Below are 23,160 nucleotides of genomic sequence, written 5' to 3'. Positions count from 1 at the left end.
GTAGAGAAACACATGTCTTCTTTAAATATTTTAATGTGAAATTGTGATGCCTATGTGGCCTATTTTTCTTTTCTGTCATTGGTTTATGGGACAAATGGACTCAATGTCTAAACGTATATACATTACACTTTGTAATCTTTGCTGACACTACACATACTGTTGTTAGACCTCGATCTTGTTTCCCTTGTTCTAAAAAAAGTTTTGTTTTTTCACTTATATAATTTCGCTGTAACCTGTCCACAATTAACCCCGGCTCTGGACGTCGACTCAGCAAAAGACTGTGCAGGAGTAAACAGTGGAAATCAACATGTCTGAATGGTTCGATTTGCAAACAGGAAATAAACATTCAATTTATGCACAGGCTCCCCTCTTGTGGAGATGTGTATGTAATGCATGATGCACGGTGAGTTGCAGTGTGTGCATCTTTGCCAAAACTTCCCCTCTGCAGGATAATTTAATTTCTATAGGCGTTGAAAACGAGAAAGTATTCTCAAATACAGTCGGTTGACAACAACCCCGTCCTCTCTGTGACATACCATGTTAACAAATAACATTCAAAGTGTTTTACTTTGTTTCCTCACAAAACCTTTAGCACATTTTAATCACATTTCGTTAACCTTTAGGTATTCATTCCACGTAAAATTACTTGTACGTAAGACTTTTTGTTTTTGTTTTTGTGAAATGATGTTTAAACCAGCACCAACTCCCCTGCACAGAAACTCCTGTCATTTTACTATGTATTTGTTTGTATTTCTTTTACTTCTGTCGATGCTAACGCCATATTTTCTTATCTTCGTGTCATTTGTTGAAAAATAAAGATTTTAATACTTCCACAGTTGTGTTTCATTTTATTAATTTGCTGTAAGGAAATTTGTAACCACGCTGCATTTAAAGTAAATCCTTTATGTCATTACAGCTTCAGTTATTTATATATAAATGACAGCTACAGACACAACTGACAGATTTAGTCATCATCATATGACTCAAATGGATAGAATAATAACAAAATATTACTAACAGTGATAACAATTAATTTTTCAGTGATAAAACGAGCTCTTTGTTTGAACCTCTTCCATATTTATTCATTTATTTATTCATATTTGTTTGGTTTGGGCCAATTTTGGAGAAAATAACAATGTGTAGCCCTTTGTGTTTTGTTTCGTAAATGTCTTTTAATCTCCCAAACAGTACTTTGCGTCCAAAAACATAATTCGTACATTTCCCTTATTTTATCACGATAACCTTACGACGACGTTGTATTGAATCACAAAAAAGTAAAAACAGTGTGTACAAATTGTACGACATGACATAGTATAGTTACAGACATTACCTCGTTCCTAAATAGCATCCAATGACAACAAACAACCACAATGAGGGACAAGCAGAAGACATTCTTATTGTGCGTTTTTGCCATCTAGTGTCCATATTTTTTATTGCAGGCTGTACCAAGGTATAACGTAAGTTGCAGTTGTCAGTAATTTTATCAGACTATTCGGAGATAAATAGGGATTCAGACTAGGCCAACGCCGCGGAGGCGTTAATAATCAGGTAATAAGGTTATTTACACAGATTGAAACATATCACCGTTATTCACTGACTGCAGAGCATAGACGTTGGTGTTCTTAAAGCGAAGAAATATAGAATACACCGCAGGACAACTGCTATTCCTGGCAAAGAAAACACAAAGGATAACCTTGGCCTAGGAAGAATACAATATAAATTAACATGCAATTTTCTTAAGCTAAAAGTGTTGAAATAGGGCTCAGTCAAGTCTCTGTGTATATACAGTTTACTGTAAACATGTGCCATTCAAAAATCCATTCATATCAGTTATAAAAAGCAATGATTGATATAAACAAAATACTTGTTCACTCATTGAAAGGTGCAGGGCATATGCTTTGTTAAGTTTATTCAACATTTACACTAAAAATACAATTTCTTCACAACAACAATTTTAAAGAAAAGGTAATTAAGCTCACATATGAGTAAAAAAAGGAAGACTTATTCTTCATATATTAAGTCATTGCTATTAGGAAATGTGCATATTGTACACATTAAGCTTTTAACTTCAGGGATTTTAGAAAAAACATTGCATCAACAGTGTGAGTCTTTAAAATGAAGAAACGTTAGTACAAACAGTCTGGTCAAACCATGTAGTTTCTCCTATTATCTCAGTTTTAACATGTGTCATTTTATGACAAGGAAAGAAAAGCACAGGAAAATATTAATGGTCAAATTGAAAGTATTTTGTTGGCTTTGTCTCTAATATGCAGTAATTTTTTTAAAGATTCTTTGATTTCTTGCGTCTGCAGGACGTAAACGATAGGGTTCAACATGGGAGGAAACACAGAGGTGAGAGACAGGTTTAGGATCCTGGCATTAGGATGGATTTTTTCCATTAGTGTGAAGGTGATCAACATTGGAATGAAATAGACCGCTACCAGCGACAGATGACCGATGCAGGTCTTAAAGGCTTTGAGTCCTTCATGAACTGTAGCCACCTTTGCCAAAGTACTGCCGATGTACAAGTAGGTCAACAAAATAAAAACAAGTGGGAGCCAGAAAATGAGGACAGGATACAAACAGCTGAGGACATAATTGGGATAGTGGTCGTTGCAAGACAGGCGGTAAATCTGACCGTGGTCACAGAAATAGCTGTTAACAAATACAGACTCACAGATGGAGAGTCTGGTGATGAGGCCGACAGCAATGAGGACAGCAATGATAGAAAAGACCCAAAAAGATGCAATCAAATACAGCATAAATTTATGGGTTACCTTCACTTGATAGTGCAGTGGATAAGTAATAGCTATCAGTCTGTCATAGGAGAGGGCAACCAGATTGAAAGACTGCATGCACAGACAGGTGTAGCAGAAGAAAAGGAAAGTCAGACAGTCATTGTAAGGGATTTGTGGATGGTTAAACAAAAAAATGTCCAGAACTTTAGGCACCAAGGCAGTGTTCCCAAACAGGTCCACAAACGCAAGGTTGAACACTGCAACATATTTTGGGGTCCGAAGTTTAGGATCTAAGTATATCAAAGCCATTACAAGTGTGTTTCCCAGCACTGACACAATATAAACAAAGAAGAGAAAGACATAGTAGTGTCTTATATTGGGGATGCCAGACAAACCAGTTATAATGAAATAGGCCGGATGCATAAAAGTGATGTTTTTACCGAGCGCTGAGTTGAATAAGTCCATTGTGTGGTGAAATGAAAGTGTCTGAAGTCAAGTGAACGATGTGAAGATGTCTCCTCCTCTGAGTCAACTCTCTGTCTCTGACTGCCTGTCTCTGAGTCTCTGACAGACTGGCAGCACACAGGAGGCCGCATCATTTAAACTCAACACTGACTAGCGGGCAGTCATAATCGTCATTGTCGTCGTCGTCGTCGTCATCATCATCATCATCATCATCATCACCCAACAGCACAATTAATCCAGATCATTTTAAATCTATAATCTTTAAATAAAGCAATGATAATTATATATTATCATTATTAGCATTAATGATAACACTGTTAACGCTCTGAGTCTGTCTTTGGCCTTTTGCTTCCATCTTACATGAATCCAGGTACAGATTTAATACAAACTGTAGAATTGTTGGACAAAAACCATTCAAAAATCATTTGCAGATAATAATATGACCTGTGGTCACTGAAACGATGAGAAATACCACACAAGAACTGTAAATATAGAATATTTAGATAACATGTGCTACAAATTAAATATAAAGCAAGATGAACTGTACATGAAAATGATGTTGTACTATACGCAATACTACAATAGAATTAATAGATCCAAGTACCACGCTCCACGTTCCCAAAATGGGGGGCCGGCCCCTGTGGAGGGCACTGAGTTATTGCCGAGATGTGCAAGAGATGTTCATTTTGCAATAGAAAAAAACCCCCACTGATGTGTACCCCACTGCCCCCGTCCTGAGGACAATATAAATATTTTTAAGGAATTACAATTCAAAAAAACAGTGCAGTGGAGATTTGAAGCCATAGCTGAGAATGTGCTGACATGGTGGGAGAGGGAACTCAATAATAGTCCTATCTACCAAAGGGGTGGATTTCAGAAAAATGTTGGGTAACCTAGCAGTACCAAAAGACTGGCAGCAGGGGTCCCAACGTCACAGTAGATGAAAAAATCTAATAATGGTTGCCAGATTTCTAACGTTAAAGTACTGTAGCACTGAACTAAAAGGATCATATCAGTGGATAGTAAAATGTAAAATACAGATGACCTAGATACCTATAGGGCGGCGACACACTCGTCATGTACACAAGGAGAGACCACGTCTTTTTGGCTTTAAAGCTACTATTCACATTGCCAGGTTAAAGTGATCTACAGACATTAAAAATGTCAAATATTTTTACTCATATAAACTGAACCTACTGTTATGCAAATTATATGTTGAGGTACTGATTAAATACATGTAGTTGTATGGCACGATAAGATTTACTTCTTACAGTATATGGTCACTACTACACACTATAGAAATATAGTATTTTTTTCATCTCAATTGCTCTTGATCTGTTACCACTTCCTTTGTAATCTGCTGGTAGATTGTGATCGACTTATTAGGTCTGATTTACACTGTGCATCATCATGTGTTACGTTGGGAGTTATTTAGCTGCAGAGTGCAGTGCTAGCCAACTCATCCATGTAATGAAAGGGTCAAATTATCGGACTTTATTAGATTTTGGGAATATTCAATCATAAATCATCCAGAGACTAAAAATACCATACTAATATGAGATATATCTAATATCTGTCACTGTGAAGCTAGCGCTGCAGCTCTGCCCTACGGTTGACTTGAATGCTAGGCTGTTTTCAAGATGTTCAGGTTTTTACCAGTCATGAAATGCTACGATTAGCTCTTTACATAAAGTTGTCCTAAAATGATGTGACACAATAAGGTACTTTCAACTAAAAAGAGCTTTTATCAATGATCTAAGGAGTTTGTGTGTGTGTGTGTGTGTGTGTGTGTGTTTTATTTTTCTCCTATTTCTGTTCCAGTGGAAAGCCCTTCAGACGGAAAGAGTAACTTCTTTGGGAGTAGTTAGTTGTTGACATAAACAGAAGCAACACAACAGTAAAGTGAAGAATACCTTAAGGGAAAAGAAACTCCAGGGATTTGGGTTTTTTTCCCTCATCACTCGTTCTGCACAACACTCCCTGGAACAGCTCATTACTGTCACCACTTGAACTGTTTCAAACCAAACAAACTTCCCACTGGTGGGCTCCTGAGCACCTCTACTGGCACTACATCAAATGACAATAACATCAACAAATGGGCTTAGCTAAAGTTTGTATTACTTTTTATTGAAGACGCTAATATTCTGTACCCTGAAGACCAGTTTATTTATGAGAATATTTTAATGAACCAGCCTTAATGTTATAGCCAATAAACAAAACAAATACAAAGTATTTTAATGGAAAAATAGCATTCTCCTTTACACTAAAGGCCACACCAACAATTTTTTTATAACTAATCATATTACGTTGCTTCAACAAGTGTCCTGATGTGTAAAGGACCACAGACATATACCAAAACCTGGCCTTTTCAAAACACTAGGAACATTGAAAATATCATCTTTTCAATTAATATGACTTCCTAATATATTGAAATATTTTTTAACATTGTCTTTATTTGTACGTGCAGCTGGTATTTGTATCAAGTGTTCAGAGAAAGAGAAAACTAGAGACAAAGTTCACTAGGAAACAGTTCCCTATATGGTTCTCTATATTTTTTACAAAAACTGATTCTTAAATGTATGTTAGTATCTCTAAAAAGGAGGTATTTGCCCTTTATGTATTTTGTAACCTTTTTATAAATGATATTTATTTACTGTTAGGATTATAATTATTCTTATTGGATTTTCTAGAGTTATATTCTTTTTTGTTGTTGTTGCCATGACACAGTGATACATCTATCAGGTACTTCTACTTTTCACATGTTATCAAGGCCATTAGCAACTGCAGCTAAATTGGACATGTGTAGAACAAAATTGTTATTAAATACATAAGGTTAGAAACTGATTGAGTTGTTTGTTTGTTTTTTTAATACATATTCTCATACGCATATACTCTTTTAATAAACCACATTGAATCTAAATGTAGGACCAGTAAATGGGATCTCAAATAGAGGGGAAACAACTGTTTTTATTTATTTATTTATCCTAGTCTTGAACACCAAAACCATATATGGGGCATGTATGCACAAACATGGGAATCAACGGAAAAATATATATATATATATATTTAAATGGATATACAGTAGTTCTAGGCCACCTGACCAAAGAAGCTGTTCTAGGAGGCTAGGGTCAACTGAAACAACACAAATCAAACTCCGACTGTTTTTTCTTTTCAACATTAAGATGATAACATAAGGATTTCAACTTGAGTTTAAACAAAATGCTTGCTAAATAAAAGCTTTCCAATCACCATCAGCGAATCAATAAACACATTTATAGACAAGACAACCATGTGCTACAGACAGATGATGACAATGGTGTCAGTAGTATACACATAGCCCTAGAGCATATTGTGATTGTGAGTAAGGGACCGTAGCTCTAAAAAAAAATTAATATTTGACTAAAAGTCACTTTTGAATTTTGACTTTCAATTGTGTTGCACATTGATCTTAGTTACTGACTTTTCAATAACAAACCTGAGGATGCACAAATACAGCCATTTCTAAACAGAGGAAATACAGTGCAGCTATTTATTCTATGCATTTACAATATCAATATTTAACCACATACATTTGTGAAGCTCACGTCTAAGTTATTGATATTTTATTGACAATTCCTCTCACATTCAGTAATTTTTTCAAAGATTCTTTGATTTCTTGCGTCTGCAGGACGTAAACGATAGGGTTCAACATGGGAGGAAACACAGAGGTGAGAGACAGGTTTAGGATCCTGGCATTAGGATGGATTTTATCCATCATCGTAAATGTGGTCAATACTGGAATGTAATAGACCGCTACCAGCGACAGATGACCGATGCAAGTCCTGAAGGCTTTGAGTCCTTCATGAACTGTAGCCATTTTAGCCAAAGTACAAACGATACATATGTAAGTTATTAAGATGAAAAGAAGTGGAACCCAGGAAAAAGCAACAGGATAAAACCAACTGAGGACATAATTGGGATAGTGGTCGTTGCAAGACAGGCGGTAAATCTGACCGTGGTCACAGAAATAGCTGTTAACAAATACAGACTCACAGATGGAGAGTCTGGTGATGAGGCCGACAGCAATGAGGACAGCAATGATAGAAAAGACCCAAAAAGATGCAATCAAATACAGCATAAATTTATGGGTTACCTTCACTTGATAGTGCAGTGGATAAGTAATAGCTATCAGTCTGTCATAGGAGAGGGCAACCAGATTGAAAGACTGCATGCACAGACAGGTGTAGCAGAAGAAAAGGAAAGTCAGACAGTCATTGTAAGGGATTTGTGGATGGTTAAACAAAAAAATGTCCAGAACTTTAGGCACCAAGGCAGTGTTCCCAAACAGGTCCACAAACGCAAGGTTGAACACTGCAACATATTTTGGGGTCCGAAGTTTAGGATCTAAGTATATCAAAGCCATTACAAGTGTGTTTCCCAGCACTGACACAATATAAACAAAGAAGAGAAAGACATAGTAGTGTCTTATATTGGGGATGCCAGACAAACCAGTTATAATGAAATAGGCCGGATGCATAAAAGTGATGTTTTTACCGAGCGCTGAGTTGAATAAGTCCATTGTGTGGTGAAATGAAAGTGTCTGAAGTCAAGTGAACGATGTGAAGATGTCTCCTCCTCTGAGTCAACTCTCTGTCTCTGACTGCCTGTCTCTGAGTCTCTGACAGACTGGCAGCACACAGGAGGCTGCATCATTTAAACTCAACACTGACTCTACCATCTGGTCCCCTGGGCTTGTTGCTAGTAGGAATCATCATCATCATCATCATCATCTTCACCCACCATCTTATCTATCTGTACAAGGTTTGAACACCTTCATTTCATTAGCATCCTAGTGACAGGATAGTTACAACGAAGCAACGATCGCCGCAAAAGTGTTTGTAAAGGCTTCAGTTGGGCTTTGTGGGGTGAGATGCCTGTCCTTCGTCCCACCAGGGGTCTGAGGAGATGACTAGTGACACAATGGTTTTACACCAAGTTAACGTCAAATGCACATCAATGACTACGATATTTTCCCGACCATATGTCGCTCCGGAGTATGTTGCACCAGCCAAAGGATACTGGTACACAAGCCTAGAGTGCCCTTTAGTGGCTGTTTTTTATTTTAATTTGAGTATGGGTCGCAAATAATAAAAAGTGTGACTTATACTCCAGAAAATACAGCAAATGTCACAAACTCAACAAAGCATAGTTTTAAGTGGTACTCCTATTCTCTACTCCAGGGGTGTCAAACTCATTTTCACCGGGGGCCACATCAGCAATACAACTCCACTTGAAGGGCCGGTTGTAACTGGAAGACTGTATAGATTAGAGGTCCCCAACGCCCAGTCCGTGGACCAGTACCGGTCCATTGGTCATTTGGTACCAGGCTGCAGTGGGACATAGTTAGAAAAATGTGCTTAATTTTTACTAATTTACTTCATTCAATTTCATTCAAATTTATTTAAAGATAATCCATTAAAAAAAGATGTAATAAAAAAAAATTTAATTTCTCAGGTTAAGCTCCCACGGGCCACACAAAATGGCTTAGCGGGCCGCATTTGGCCCCCGGACCTTGAGTTTGACACATATGCTCTACTCAGTCCAAAAACAACCAGAATAAGGTTAACTCTTAGTGACATTCCCTCTACTTTCATTAACATAACATAACATCAAATCACCATTAAGATTAAAATGGATTAAAATGATTTGATTAAATATAAGATATTTGTATTAAAGGTAATTATTAATCCAAAATGACTAAAAAATGTGTTTTATTTATTTTTCTCTTTCCAAACTTACTAATTGCAAAAAAATGACTTCAATGAGCTACAAGACTTTGACCCTTTCATTCATTAGAAGGTCAAAGCAGCCTGTTGGTTGGGTATTAAATCAAACGATGAGAAATAAATATGTTGCCAATAATATTTGTACAATTAAAAAGTAATATTTTCTATGTTAAATATATATGAGTAATATATATATATATATATATATATACATATATGCTTGATTGATTTTAAATTGTTTGATCTTAACCTCACACATTTGGGTTAAAGAAATGAACAACCCCGCAATACAATTCTATTATTTTAATATTTAATGAGTAGTGTTCAAGAAATATATAAATCATGTACTCCTGATAGAGGAGTAGTACTGCAAGTTTAGGATTAAAATCAAAATGTCCAACAACAGATAGAAATGGCATTGTTTTCCATATATCAAGGGGGAAAAAGTACTATACCGTTTACCCTGAAAAAATCAACAAAACATATTTAAAGCATTGCATGGTTTGATAACAAAAGCTACTGACACTGATTATTATCAAACTTTTTAAACTACATTATAAGTATTACTTATCACTTGGATATTTTCCGAAATTTCAGCAGGGATTTTACTGACGTTTTTATCTCTCGAGTCTGAAGAACATAAATAATTGGGTTACACATGGGAGGAACAATGGAAGTGAGAGACATGTTAATGATCCTGGAATTTGCAGTAATATTCCCAGCTGATGTAAAAGTGATTAACACTGGGACAAAATAGATGGCCACCAAAGACAGATGAGCTGTGCACGTCTTCAAGGCCTTCACTCTTTCTTTAGCTGAAGCTACTTTACTCAAAGCATAGCCAATACACAGGTAAGTAGCTAAGATAAAACACAAAGGGATCCAGAGAAACAAAGCTGCTGCCAACTTAGCAAAGGCCCATGAAGGTGTTTGGTCGTTACAGGCCTCACGATAAATCACTCCATGGTCACAGAAGTAACTGTTGACAAGTACAGTGTTAGAGTTACAGAAGGACAGTCTGGTTAAGAGGCCGACTGCTGTTAGATTAACAGTGATGACAAAGAGCCAAAAAGAAGTGATCAGTGAAAACATGAACCTGTTAGTCACCATCACTGGATAGTGCAGTGGAAAAGTGATAGCAATCAATCTGTCGTAGGACAGAGTCATCAGATTAAAGACCTCCAACGACAGATATAAGTAACAGAAGAAGAGAAACGTCAGACAGTCGTTGTAGGAGATGAGACGATGGTTAAACAGAAACAGGTCCAGAACCTTTGGTACCAGAACAGTGCTGCCAAACAGGTCTACAAAGGCCAGGTTAAAAACTGCAATATATTTAGGAGTTCTTAGACTACGATCCAAGTAGATCACAGTCATCACAACTGTATTTCCCAACACTGACACAATATACACAATACACAGAAAGACATAGTAATATATGACATTAGGTATTCCAATAAATCCACTGATGATAAAATATGCAGGTCGAGCAAAGGTGATGTTTTTACCAAGACCTGAGTTGAATAAGTCCATTGGTTTATTTGTTACTGTGAAGCTTCTGTGTCTGAAGCAGAGACTGATGTGGAGAACAGCTCTGTTCTGGAGACACAGGACTCTGTCTCCCTGTTGTTGTTCAAAGGACTGGACCACATCCTCACTATATGTCCGATAAGAGGGTGTGTGTTTTCGTGAGCTTGCGTGTGTCTGCTTGTGAGTGTGTGTGTGTGTGTGTGTGTGTGTGTGTGTGTGTGTGCGTGCGTGCAATACCTGGAATCTTAAAAACAGAAAAAAAATACTGTCATTACAACAGCCAATACAAATTTAATGTCGTACAAACAAAGCAAACACATTTTAGACTAGCTTTCAAACTGTCTGCATCAGTACTTTACACATCCTCTGTGAAGGATGTCAATAGTAGTAGTAGAAGCAGTAAATGTAAGAGATGTAGTTATCTGTTTTTTCAAAATAAGAACAAATTATATATGTTTTCCAAATTGCAGATGATCTTTTATTGGCTGCTTTTTGTTGAGTGTGCTTTGAAGTCTTTTATTAAGACGGACATAAGAAAATACTCAAGTCGTATTTATGACACAAAAACTTATTTTTATCCTGACAGAGATTTGATCTAACAGCTTCATACAGACTGTATGTGTTAATTTTTTTAAAGCAATAATCAAAATATTTAAATGTTTAACATTAATAATAATAATAAATCACTATGAAACCAGGTCACACCAGAATTGCTTAAAATACAGCATGAAATATAAAAGGTAATTTCTTTGTGTTGGAATGAAGCAAACCAGAAAATACAGGCACCACCAACCGACAAGAAAACGCACGGTCAGAAAAAGAATGTCATCTTTGATCAATCATTTTAATGAAAAGTTTAAGCACTAAAGTGACAAAGAATGTATATGACTTTGAATTGAAGTTCTGACAAATCTGGAAAACTCCAGAGTGTGAAAAGTGCACCGACAACAACAGCAACAACAATGCTTTCATATAGAAAACAGCAAATAAAACAAATGCAGAAAGGAAACAACCAGAACAGCAAGAAACCGCTGATCACATGGTTTTAGTAGAACAGATAGTTCACCCTCAACAGCTACAGTGGTATCAGAGTTAAAAGTGTAAAAGTAATTTATTCTTAACATACTACACATGAACAATAGAAGCATTATCTATTTTTTTGCATTAGATATGTGGTAAGACTTTTTGGACCAGTAATTATTCCAAAATATTTGCCATCGCGATAATACATATTACTTTGTATTTGCCTTCGTCAATTATTACAGAATAAGTCAACTTTGATCAAGGATGTATATTCATTTTTTAAAAGCCTTACATAGTTGTGTTGACATTTGTTCATTTTAGTTTCAGTTTTAGTTATTTGTAGAATATTCATAATCAGCTGGAAAATACTCTCCTTGCCATGACCAAGGGTTGTTTCCTTAACTTCAACAGTGATTTCACTGACTTTTTTATCTCTCGAGTCTGAAGAACATAAACGATTGGGTTCAACATGGGAGGAACAACAGAGGCCAGAGACATGTTAATGATCCTGGAGTTTACAGTGATACTCCCCAATGCTGTAAACGTGATTAACACTGGGACAAAATAGATGGCCACCAAAGACAGATGAGCTGTGCACGTCTTCAAGGCCTTCACTCTTTCTTTAGCTGAAGCTACTTTACTCAAAGCATAGCCAATACACAGGTAAGTAGCTAAGATAAAACACAAAGGGATCCAGAGAAACAAAGCTGCTGCCAACTTAGCAAAGGCCCATGAAGGTGTTTGGTCGTTACAGGCCTCACGATAAATCACTCCATGGTCACAGAAGTAACTGTTGACAAGTACAGTGTTAGAGTTACAGAAGGACAGTCTGGTTAAGAGGCCGACTGCTGTTAGATTAACAGTGATGACAAAGAGCCAAAAAGAAGTGATCAGTGAAAACATGAACCTGTTAGTCACCATCACTGGATAGTGCAGTGGAAAAGTGATAGCAATCAATCTGTCGTAGGACAGAGTCATCAGATTAAAGACCTCCAACGACAGATATAAGTAACAGAAGAAGAGAAACGTCAGACAGTCGTTGTAGGAGATGAGACGATGGTTAAACAGAAACAGGTCCAGAACCTTTGGTACCAGAACAGTGCTGCCAAACAGGTCTACAAAGGCCAGGTTAAAAACTGCAATATATTTAGGAGTTCTTAGACTACGATCCAAGTAGATCACAGTCATCACAACTGTATTTCCCAACACTGACACAATATACACAATACACAGAAAGACATAGTAATATATGACATTAGGTATTCCAATAAATCCACTGATGATAAAATATGCAGGTCGAGCAAAGGTGATGTTTTTACCAAGACCTGAGTTGAATAAGTCCATTGGTTTATTTGTTACTGTGAAGCTTCTGTGTCTGAAGCAGAGACTGATGTGGAGAACAGCTCTGTTCTGGAGACACAGGACTCTGTCTCTCTGTTGTTGTTCAAAGGACTGGACCACATCCTCACTATATGTCCGACAAGAGGGTGTGTGTTTTCGTGAGCTTGCGTGTGTCTGCTTGTGAGTGTGTGTGTGTGCAATACCTGGAATCTGCCAAACGAGCTGTCAAACTGTCTGCATCAGTACTTTACACATCCTCTGTGAAGGATGTCAATAGTAGTAGTAGAAGCAGTAAATGTAAGAGATGTATTTATGTGAGTAAAGTTAGTATTAAACAGGATTTAAATATTTTATGGACAATGATTTTGATAGAGTATTTGGTCAGAACAAACATGTCATCCTCTTTGTTTACAGTTATTTTATCTATCTCATTATCTATCTATTATGTTACAGTGATACACCAACAACAAACTGTTCAGTGGAAGTTAATGATGATTGTTCACTTCTTCGCCTGCATTATTTATAAATGAAAGTGATCAAAAATGTACATTTTCTGCCATTCTTTTTTAGCTTTCTACATTAGCAAACATACAGGTGCTGTTGTTAGTGTTCTGTTTGTGTGACTGCAAAATGTTTTTGAAAATACCGTCATGAAATGTTTTGGTCAATTTAGTTTTTAAAATATTCCTGGTTCTTTATTAAGCAATACTTAATAACAAACTGGTTAGTCTGAACAAAACATCTTTTTAGTTGTTAATAAAATCTAAAAAGTTTCTAAAGAAGGACATGACTACTTTGGTTAATTGTTGTTACAGTAAATAAAATACAAAACATAAAAATGACATTGTTGGATCCAATCACGTCAGAATCTTTTATAACTCATTATTTAAATAAAGAGGTTTAATTTGTAAGGATTGAAAACAGCGCAGTGAGACACACAGAAAATTTCACTGCGACGAAAAAGTACAAAACAGGAGTTTTCATTCAGATCAAAGTGACTAAGAAGTGTAGTGAAAACACAACAGTTGTCAATGCCATAACCAGGCGTCTATAACCATGAACAGTGAATAAGAAAATATTCTACTTTAACCAGATCTAGTTGTCTAAAAAAATACAAAAAATGCATTTAATCAAAACCAGTATTAATCATTTGTGTCACGGGGTTTTTTAATGTTGAACTCAGTAGATATTTTAGATATATTCCTATGAATGATTCATTGACACAAACACGGAATTTGATGAAAGTGCTTCTCCTTAAATTTATTGCAATACTCTAAAAGCAATGGTTATTTGCTCAATACTCTTCTGATGCCACCTTTGAATTGCCTTGTCTTGATCATCAGCAATGTCTTTACTGACTTTTTTATTTCTTGAGTCTGAAGAACATAAATAATTGGGTTCAACATGGGAGAAACAGCCGAGGCCAGAGACATGTTAATGATCCTGGAGTTTGGATGAATATATCTTCCTAAGGTGAAAGTAATCATTATTGGAACAAAGTAGATGGCCACCAAAGACAGATGAGCTGTGCACGTCTTCAAGGCCTTCGCTCTTTCTTTAGCTGAAGCTACTTTACTCAAAGCATAGCCAATACACAGGTAAGAAACTAGGATGAAACACAGAGGAAACCAGAGGAATAATGTTGATACCAAAAACCCATAGATATATGAAGGTGTTTGGTCGTTACAGGCCTCACGATAAATCACTCCATGGTCACAGAAGTAACTGTTGACAAGTACAGTGTTAGAGTTACAGAAGGACAGTCTGGTTAAGAGGCCGACTGCTGTTAGATTAACAGTGATGACAAAGAGCCAAAAAGAAGTGATCAGTGAAAACATGAACCTGTTAGTCACCATCACTGGATAGTGCAGTGGAAAAGTGATAGCAATCAATCTGTCGTAGGACAGAGTCATCAGATTAAAGACCTCCAACGACAGATATAAGTAACAGAAGAAGAGAAACGTCAGACAGTCGTTGTAGGAGATGAGACGATGGTTAAACAGAAACAGGTCCAGAACCTTTGGTACCAGAACAGTGCTGCCAAACAGGTCTACAAAGGCCAGGTTAAAAACTGCAATATATTTAGGAGTTCTTAGACTACGATCCAAGTAGATCACAGTCATCACAACTGTATTTCCCAACACTGACACAATATACACAATACACAGAAAGACATAGTAATATATGACATTAGGTATTCCAATAAATCCACTGATGATAAAATATGCAGGTCGAGCAAAGGTGATGTTTTTACCAAGACCTGAGTTGAATAAGTCCATTGGTTTATTTGTTACTGTGAAGCTTCTGTGTCTGAAGCAGAGACTGATGTGGAGAACAGCTCTGTTCTGGAGACACAGGACTCTGTCTCTCTGTTGTTGTTCAAAGGACTGGACCACATCCTCACTATATGTCCGATAAGAGGGTGTGTGTGTGTGTGTGTGTGTGTGTGTGTGCGTGAGTGTGTATCAGTTGTTTTGGTTTTTTTTACATCAAGTACAACTTTAACCTAACAAACAATCGGTAATAGCTCTCCGTTTTAAAAAAATTACGTGTAAAATGTATGAAATCGGAAATCGGAATTGAAAACGTGAACCATAACACAGACAGATTGAAATTAGTGCGGCCAGATGCACACAATCACACAAAACATACCAAACAAAACCGTTTTCTACAGAACAAAGTACTTAGTAAATATTATTGTCAAAAAATATTTTACACCAACAATGTCCACTTCATAAAAACACCAAAAGTACAAATTTGTTACATAATAAATCAAACCAAACTATTATTTATATTGCATATAATGTTTCTTTGCTTGTCAAAGTATGGAAGGCAGACCAATTAAATCCTCTTCTGCTAGGTGGCAGCATATGGCTATGAAAATCAGAGCTGTTGAAGATCATTGCGAGTGTCTTTCTTCAATCCCTGCCACTATATCAGCATTGTCTTCAACTAAACAGGCCGAGATTTTAGTCAATGATGAGGTCATTTAAACTAGAAGATTATTATATTTCATTACATTTCAGTGAGATTTTTGTCTGGTGGTGTGCTGTGGTGTTTTTCCTGATGATATACTGTATATGTGCCGTGACTCAAAAAAGGTTTGGAAACACTGGTCTACATATTAACATTAAGGTAAGTAACAAGACTTACTAGTAACCACTGTGAAACACCCAGGTTTAAACAAAAAGATTGTTTAAAACTATTAAATAAAGTCAATTACCTTTTAAAATATTATAATGATATGTTTTGTAAACTAAGTCAAATTTGCCTTACGTTGGCTTATTTTGGAATAAGTAAAAAAGGTGTGACCTCTGATGTGACCTCTACAATCAAATGACAGTGTTGCGCTGACCCCTGTTCTAACCCCTGTTTTTCACAGTCCTGATAAGGAAAAAGTGTTCAACTTCACTTTATTCCCTTGTTGAAGAGCTGAACTAACTCAGACTAATGAGGCTGTTAATGAGTTGTTTTGACGGAGCTGCCGTTCTGTCAGGATGATGACACTTACAGCACAACAACACAACTGTGAGGTAAACACTATGTCTCCCAAACTACAGGGAGCGATCAGGACAGCGACGAGGGAATAAGTTAGGTAAACTGGAAACAATTGTCAAGTTAGAAACTTTTGTTTTTTTTTTACATTTGGTATTAGAATTATGTTTATGGGTGAACTTTATTGATCCCACAATGAGGAAATTCACCAAGTGCATCATATAATGAGACATTAGTCTCACAGTGATGACCTCTAAAGTGAAGTCTCCAAGCTACTAATCATTAAATCTCTGCTGGGGGAGAGAAACTGCTGGGTTTTTATTCATCCAAATATATATATATATATATATGTATATGTATATATATATATATACATATATATATATATATATACATATACATATATATATATATATACATATACATATATGTATATATATATATATACATATATGTATATATATATATATACATATATGTATGTTTATATATATACACATATATGTATATATATATATATATACTGTGATTGTATCTTTATTTTATATAAATTACCAAATGCATAAATTGCTTATAGTCTTACTTAACTTTCATGGGTTGACCTGTTTACATTTAAATGTGTTTATCTTTCTAGCGACATTCCTCCATGTAAACTCACCACACAGTTAATGAAAGTTTTTAGTCTGGTGATGTGGAGATAGAATTGAACCTAAAGCTCCTATTTGTCATATCCTACCACCATGGCACCATCACACACACAGGTTTAATGATTACAAATAATAGTCTTAATTCCATTATTTAAAAATAAGAAATCGCTAATGACAGCAGACCATCCTTGCCTGTCTGACACCAGCAGGTCAAAGGTCAAAGATGTTATGATGCCTAACACATAAATGAACCCCAATAACCATCTAATATTTTTTATTCTAATACATGAATGTCAAACTCATGTTTGTGTTGGTTTTTTAATCTGAAAAACAGACCCTTTATTTAGTGCCAAATTCTTTGGATTCCTTTATCTCCTATTAATTTAATTTGCAGTATATGAGACAAAAATCAGAACCTTCTCCAGAGGCTATTAGCTGGGGTATTATCCTGAGGGCTGGAGAAATAAGACAGCACGCCGTATTAATCAAATTAGCTCACAGGGAGGCGTTCACATGTTCCCACAGAGACATCGCCTCATAAAAGAATAATGGAGGAAAAAGAAAATAATATACCAAGATGCCTTCAGGTGTCTTTGGCCTAAAGGGAAAAGGTAATTACACAGGCCAGCTGCTGTTCTACTGAACACACACTGATTATCCTCTGGAGGAAAATTTAATCAGGTCCATGTGTAAATGCCACAACGTACACATTTGGTAAATACGAGGACTGCTGATCAGATTAATCACAGGGTGGCTGTGGATTAATCATGATTAATGACAATGGGAATTTATCCCAATTAATCATAATCATTTTAAATTGCCTTTCCTAAACATATAAAAAGAAAATGTTGCTGTATATTGCTGGAACAGTAGGCAGTAGTTAACAGTGGGCAGATATTGCATATAAATGCATTAAAATGTTTGGTCTGATTAATCGGTACAAATTAAACAAATAAACAAGATTAACCTGTTAATCATTTGACAATAATTTACAATGGCAAGTTCATTTTTTATCAATCGCAGGATGGTTGGTTATTTAGGTCAAACTATAGTAGGTACCATTGACATTTCCATCACTGCTCATTTTCATTCTGCACTTAACTCATTTCCTGTCAGCTGGTGTTTAGTCTATGGGAGGAAACTAGAAAATCTTTAAGAAACCAGTAACAAACTGGGAGAACATTAAAAAATGCCATATGTGTGGACTGGGTGGGACCATACGGATGTAAGGCAACATCACTAACCACTTACACACGTAAGTTGTAAATCTGCCAGCTAATTGTTAAGAATAAGGGACAATTAATACAGACTCAGACACGCAACAATAGCTGGAAAATATTACCAATATTATGTTTAGATTAAGAATTTAAAGTTTAGATTAAGAATTTAATTCAAAAGACAAAAAACTTTAATATAGTAGAAAGATAATATTTGGATTTTTTATATATACAGTATGTATATATATAAAAAACTTTCCAAGATAATATTTGGATTTTTTATATATATGTATATATATAAAAAACTTTCTAAAGCAAATGATTGTTTCAGTGTAGCTTGCTATGGATTATTAAAGTTTATCTTGACATTTTGACATAAACTTCAAAGTTGGATTGTTTTTTCCACAGAACAAACGTGCGTCAGTCCTCGGAGAAGACTACCCAGGAGAATCCAGACACTGTGCCACTGTGTGTCCCCAAGACAGACAGAGACACAGAGGCAGTAAGGCCAACAGAGAGAGACAAAGAGAGGGGGAGGGGGGTGGGGTTTCTTTTGCCCCATTGTTTTTCAGGAGATTACGCTGTCATGAAACGTGACTAAATGGTCCTGAGAGTGCTGGAGCTCACGTTACACCGAGACACAAACACAAATATTTATCAAATTGTTATCGGATATAATTGCTCTCGTAACTGTTCTCTATGAAACTTGTGGTGGCAGTCAGTTACACTAACAAAAATAAATAAATAACGGTCTATACTGAGAGCTTTTAATAAACATTATGTTTCTGTTTCCTGGCCATTGAAAGTAGAGTTCATAGTAGAGTTCATATACATGTCAATAAAAAAGAAAAATTCCCTTTTCATAGGTTATATGGTGGTTTACAGTATTATGGTTTATTGGCAGTGTAATAGTTACATTTTCCTATTTTTCCCCATTGTATTGTAAATGTACAGTAGATTCCATTGCAGAAATATTTAACTGTAAAAGATATAGCCAGTAGGAGGCAGTAATTCAATTAAAAAATAATGCATTTATGTTTGAAATGGCCTTTATTGGTATTCTGGATGAATGGATATATATTTCCATCTGTCAGACTGTAAAGTCATATAGTGAGATATTGATTAAATTATTTTATCAAGGTTAGAAACAGAAAACAAACAGCACATGTTTCTTTTCTTCGTTTTTCATGTGTATCTAGTGACTGGAAAAAGATTCATGACCAGAGTTTTTTCCCCCTCCTTTTTATGAACGACTAAAAGGAAACTAAATATTCACAGTGTTGTTCCTCATGATTTCACAGCCAGTTATGCTTTTTGGCACGGGGCAATTCTCTAGTGGCAGATCGATTTTTGCCTAATATATATAAAAAAAAACTTGGCTGCAAGTGAACCAGTTTATTACATACTGTAAACTGTGTTCAGTCTGTGGCCAAAGAAGTAACACGGTGGTGTCAAGGAGTGGTTTTAATCACAGATAAAATGTGATTCAAGTGTTTTAATAGTAAATGCTATGTTTTGTTAACGACATACTTGATTATTTCAATTTGTCTTTCTTACAAACAAGTATAGTTCAAATATATCAGAAATAGATCATAGATCATATAAACAGGCCTGTCAAAATCCAAGCATTAAGCACAAGAGTATATGCAATATTTAATTTAGTTAATTTATATAAATCATGTTTTGAAAGTCACCATCAAGATGCGCAGTGATAATTTAAATCCACCAACTAAATTTTGCAATTCGCAAAGTTTTGTTTCTTCTAGGAATATTCAAACATTTGAATTAATCATGACTATTGTAATCAATCACAGGGTTTTAATGGTTTGAAAGCTCTAGTACTGTATTTATAATGGGTACAGAAAGACATCAGTCAAAGTATATGATGACCCTCTATTATGGTCAGGCGTATGATTGGCCAATCACACTGCATGCATAGACACATTGAGTCCCTTTCAGCTTGTTCCTTTACCTGACGTCACCATAGTGATTCAGCATATATTTTACACCACATGCAACAACTTGAAATTAGGGACTATGAGGAATCAAACCTGCAACCTTCTGCCCTAAACCATTGCAGCCAAACAGCTGTCTGTAAGGCTGTTAAAAAGTTTCGTGGCACAGGTCATACACTATTGCAAAACTGGGCACAGCAGTAAGACGAGGGGAAGATCTCAAAGCCATGCTGCTAAAACATTACATTATCTCAGGCAAACAAACAGTCTTCAAACACAGAAAAATAATGCCATTTTGACTCACCAGCCCCAAGCACTTGCTGCCATCTTCTGCCCCTTGGTTAGTTGTTGAGTCTCTTGGTCATGGCTGTCTTCTCTGGACTGTTGACAGACGTAGCTAGCTTCTGCTAGCTTAGACCTGGTGCCATTTGAGCCTTTAGTTTTTGTTTGTTTTTTAAGACAAGTTACTTTGAAGTTTTGTTGTTTTTATTTCAACTTGAGTCTACTGAGAAATGTTTCTTTCCTCTAACAACATGTTACTTGGTCCTTGGTTCTTCTGTGGTGTAGGGCCTATGACTTGGTCCTTGGTTCTTCTGTGGTGTAGGGTCTATGACTCTTGGTCATAGGCCCTGGTAGCAGATTTTGACACTTCCTGTCCAAGTTCAAACCTCCTACAAAGCTGTTTCAAATTAGTTTGACTACTGTCAGTTAACCTTCACGTGGTTGCTACAAACAATAGCATAGCATACAATCATCTTTACATCTTTACACAAAATATTTCCGCTTATTCAACCAAACTGCACTATAGAGATTATTATTATCAATATTGTCCTTTTTTAAAGCCTTTAACTATTACAAATGACATCAATATTGTCAAATTAATTCAGAGACAATACGTCGTTCAACTGTTGCTATTTCAGTCAATGGCCAGAAGATGGCGAGAGCATCCTGCCATATCACATAAAGAAACGCCGTTATTCGACGTTGTTCTGTTCACGTTTTTCTCCATCTGCGCAATTTTAAAACAAAATCATTTACTCACGCGAGAGTAATTAAAAACAGCCTCATTAATTAGTTATTGTGATCAGTTTAACACCGTCTTTTTACAGTTCTTTATATGTTTTGACTCAACACAGATTAATACAGTGAAACAACATGTTTCTATTTGCTTGTTCATGCATATGTAAATGTAATGCAAGGCCAGAATGATGTAAGAGTGATTAGTGTTTTTGCCTTACAGCAAGAACATCATGGGTTTGATCCCCTGTGGTAAGTGATGACTTTTCTGTATGGCGTTTGCATGTTCAACCAATGTGTACCTCCTCTGAATCAATGCAGAATCAGGATACCGATGGACTGGTACACTGACCGGAGTGTACCCCACCCTCACCCAGTCACTGCCGACATTGACCCCAGCCCCCTCCCATCACTATGAAGGACCGAAGGGTAGAAAATGAATAAATGAATGTAAAACCAAAGAAGAATAGTTGTATTCATGCTGAGTATATGGGCCATATTACAGTGGCTGTATAGTGGACACGGCGTGGCTGCAGGAAGGAGGAAGAGGAGGGTCAAACGCTACACAAGGCTTTAGTGAAGAGCAGAACAAGCAGGCTGTTTTATTCCTCTCTTATATTGCACTAACCACAGCATCTCTGCACCGACACAGTGTGAGGCAGGACGCTCTTGTTGGGCGCAGCGTCTGCACGACGGCAGACTGACTGCACTCTGTTTTATTTTTCATAGTCTTAAATGTGTAGGTTGTGTTTAATCCAAAGGATGGAATCATTATTCAAAATAAGATACTTAGCGTCATAGTTTTGGTGGATATTTATCCAGTCGTTGCAGTGGATGTTGACATGTCTAGAGTTGCAAATCTTGAAGTGAAATCCTCCATAATTCTGTCCATACCTCAACATTTAATCTGATTATATACATAGCGTATTGCAATGTAGTGGTAAGATGTGATAAACCGAGGAGCTCACTATTAAAAAGAAATTGCTTCTTTATTAGAAATTATATGGCCTGACTTTTCCATTAGCATCAACAGTTTGAGCCACACCAGCATAAGCGCTGCATTTGGATATTTTCTCGCTCGCAGGTCGTAAAATGAAAGCACAAGTCACAGCTTTATTTCTGTGAAACACTGTAGTTAAATCTATGCAAATGGTTAATGTTTACTCGCACAGATACCATACTGTACTTCCACCAATGAACAGTCAGCAACGTAGGTATAACACAGAGCTGTTTTATAAGAGAATGACTCAGGACAAAATGGCAGTGCACTTCAATAACCTTTATTTAGATTACAGATGTATTCCATTTTGGAGTTGGAAGGAGGGATAGGGAGCATTAGTGCTATTTACAATAGGTTTGAAAACATTTATCTCTGTACAGATTTGAACCCTGATCAATATAAACAATATTTTTTTAAGACCTAGTGCTGTTACAAAGCGATTCTCTTGAAGCAAAAAAGAAGAAGAAGAAGAAGAAAGATTACATTAAATAACAAACGAATGAAAACCACAAAAAGAAAAGAATGTAAAAATACAGTCAGTCGGGTTAATAGAGAGATTTTGCTGCTGTTAAAGCACAAGACGTTGTCAGCGAGTGACTGTGGCCTGGCTAAAGACTAACCGCTCGCCACAGCCGTAGACTAAACACCAATATACTGCATATCAACAAGGTCTAGAGTCGTCATCCTCTATATAAGATTCTTATTAAATATATTCTACACGTTACTGTAGTTTGGAACATTCCATTGGAAAAATATAAAATAAAACCATAAAACATTTTATACACTTTTTTAATTAATTTGATGAAGGAGCACATGCTTCAACTGTGCAAAATGGATTCGTTAATGCAAAGAGCGGATTAGGGAGAAAGACGAGGAGCAAAATTAAGACAAATAAGGAGCGTTCCGAGTTTTCATTTTTCTCCTGCTGCTGTCGCAGAGATCCTTCACAACACTGTTAAAAACAGGA

General features: G+C 36.3%; 5 protein-coding genes across 5 annotated transcripts; all 5 read right to left on the bottom strand.

The window, feature by feature from the left end:
* Positions 1 to 2,231: 2,231 nt before the first annotated feature.
* On the bottom strand, positions 2,232 to 3,434 carry LOC103395257 (olfactory receptor 1361-like). Its single transcript, XM_017041479.2, has one exon. It carries the CDS (start codon positions 3,201 to 3,203, stop codon positions 2,232 to 2,234), a length of 972 nt encoding a protein of 323 aa, XP_016896968.1. The 5' UTR covers positions 3,204 to 3,434.
* Positions 3,435 to 3,559: 125 nt separating this feature from the next.
* Positions 3,560 to 8,208, bottom strand: LOC103395256 (olfactory receptor 1361-like). The gene is made up of 2 exons (XM_008332913.2): positions 6,847 to 8,208; positions 3,560 to 3,676 (listed from the first exon to the last, which is right to left on the bottom strand). The coding sequence occupies exons 1-2, from the start codon at positions 7,759 to 7,761 to the stop codon at positions 3,560 to 3,562; spliced, it is 1,032 nt and encodes a 343-aa protein (XP_008331135.2). The 5' UTR covers positions 7,762 to 8,208.
* Positions 8,209 to 9,538: 1,330 nt separating this feature from the next.
* On the bottom strand, positions 9,539 to 10,535 carry LOC103395255 (olfactory receptor 1500-like). Its single transcript, XM_008332912.2, has one exon. It carries the CDS (start codon positions 10,499 to 10,501, stop codon positions 9,539 to 9,541), a length of 963 nt encoding a protein of 320 aa, XP_008331134.1. The 5' UTR covers positions 10,502 to 10,535.
* A 1,340-nt stretch (positions 10,536 to 11,875) lies between these two features.
* Positions 11,876 to 13,365, bottom strand: LOC103395254 (olfactory receptor 1E5-like). The gene has a single exon (XM_008332911.2). The coding sequence runs from the start codon at positions 12,863 to 12,865 to the stop codon at positions 11,876 to 11,878; it is 990 nt and encodes a 329-aa protein (XP_008331133.1). The 5' UTR covers positions 12,866 to 13,365.
* A 397-nt stretch (positions 13,366 to 13,762) lies between these two features.
* On the bottom strand, positions 13,763 to 15,320 carry LOC103395253 (olfactory receptor 4E2-like). Its single transcript, XM_025065673.1, has one exon. The coding sequence runs from the start codon at positions 15,139 to 15,141 to the stop codon at positions 14,149 to 14,151; it is 993 nt and encodes a 330-aa protein (XP_024921441.1). The 5' UTR covers positions 15,142 to 15,320; the 3' UTR covers positions 13,763 to 14,148.
* Positions 15,321 to 23,160: the final 7,840 nt, after the last annotated feature.

This window comes from Cynoglossus semilaevis, chromosome 19, assembly GCF_000523025.1.
Source record: "Cynoglossus semilaevis isolate Cse_v1.0 chromosome 19, Cse_v1.0, whole genome shotgun sequence".
NCBI lineage: Eukaryota > Metazoa > Chordata > Actinopteri > Pleuronectiformes > Cynoglossidae > Cynoglossus > Cynoglossus semilaevis.
The sequence above is the reverse complement of the archived record's forward strand: the minus strand, read 5'-3'. Positions and strand labels throughout refer to the sequence as shown.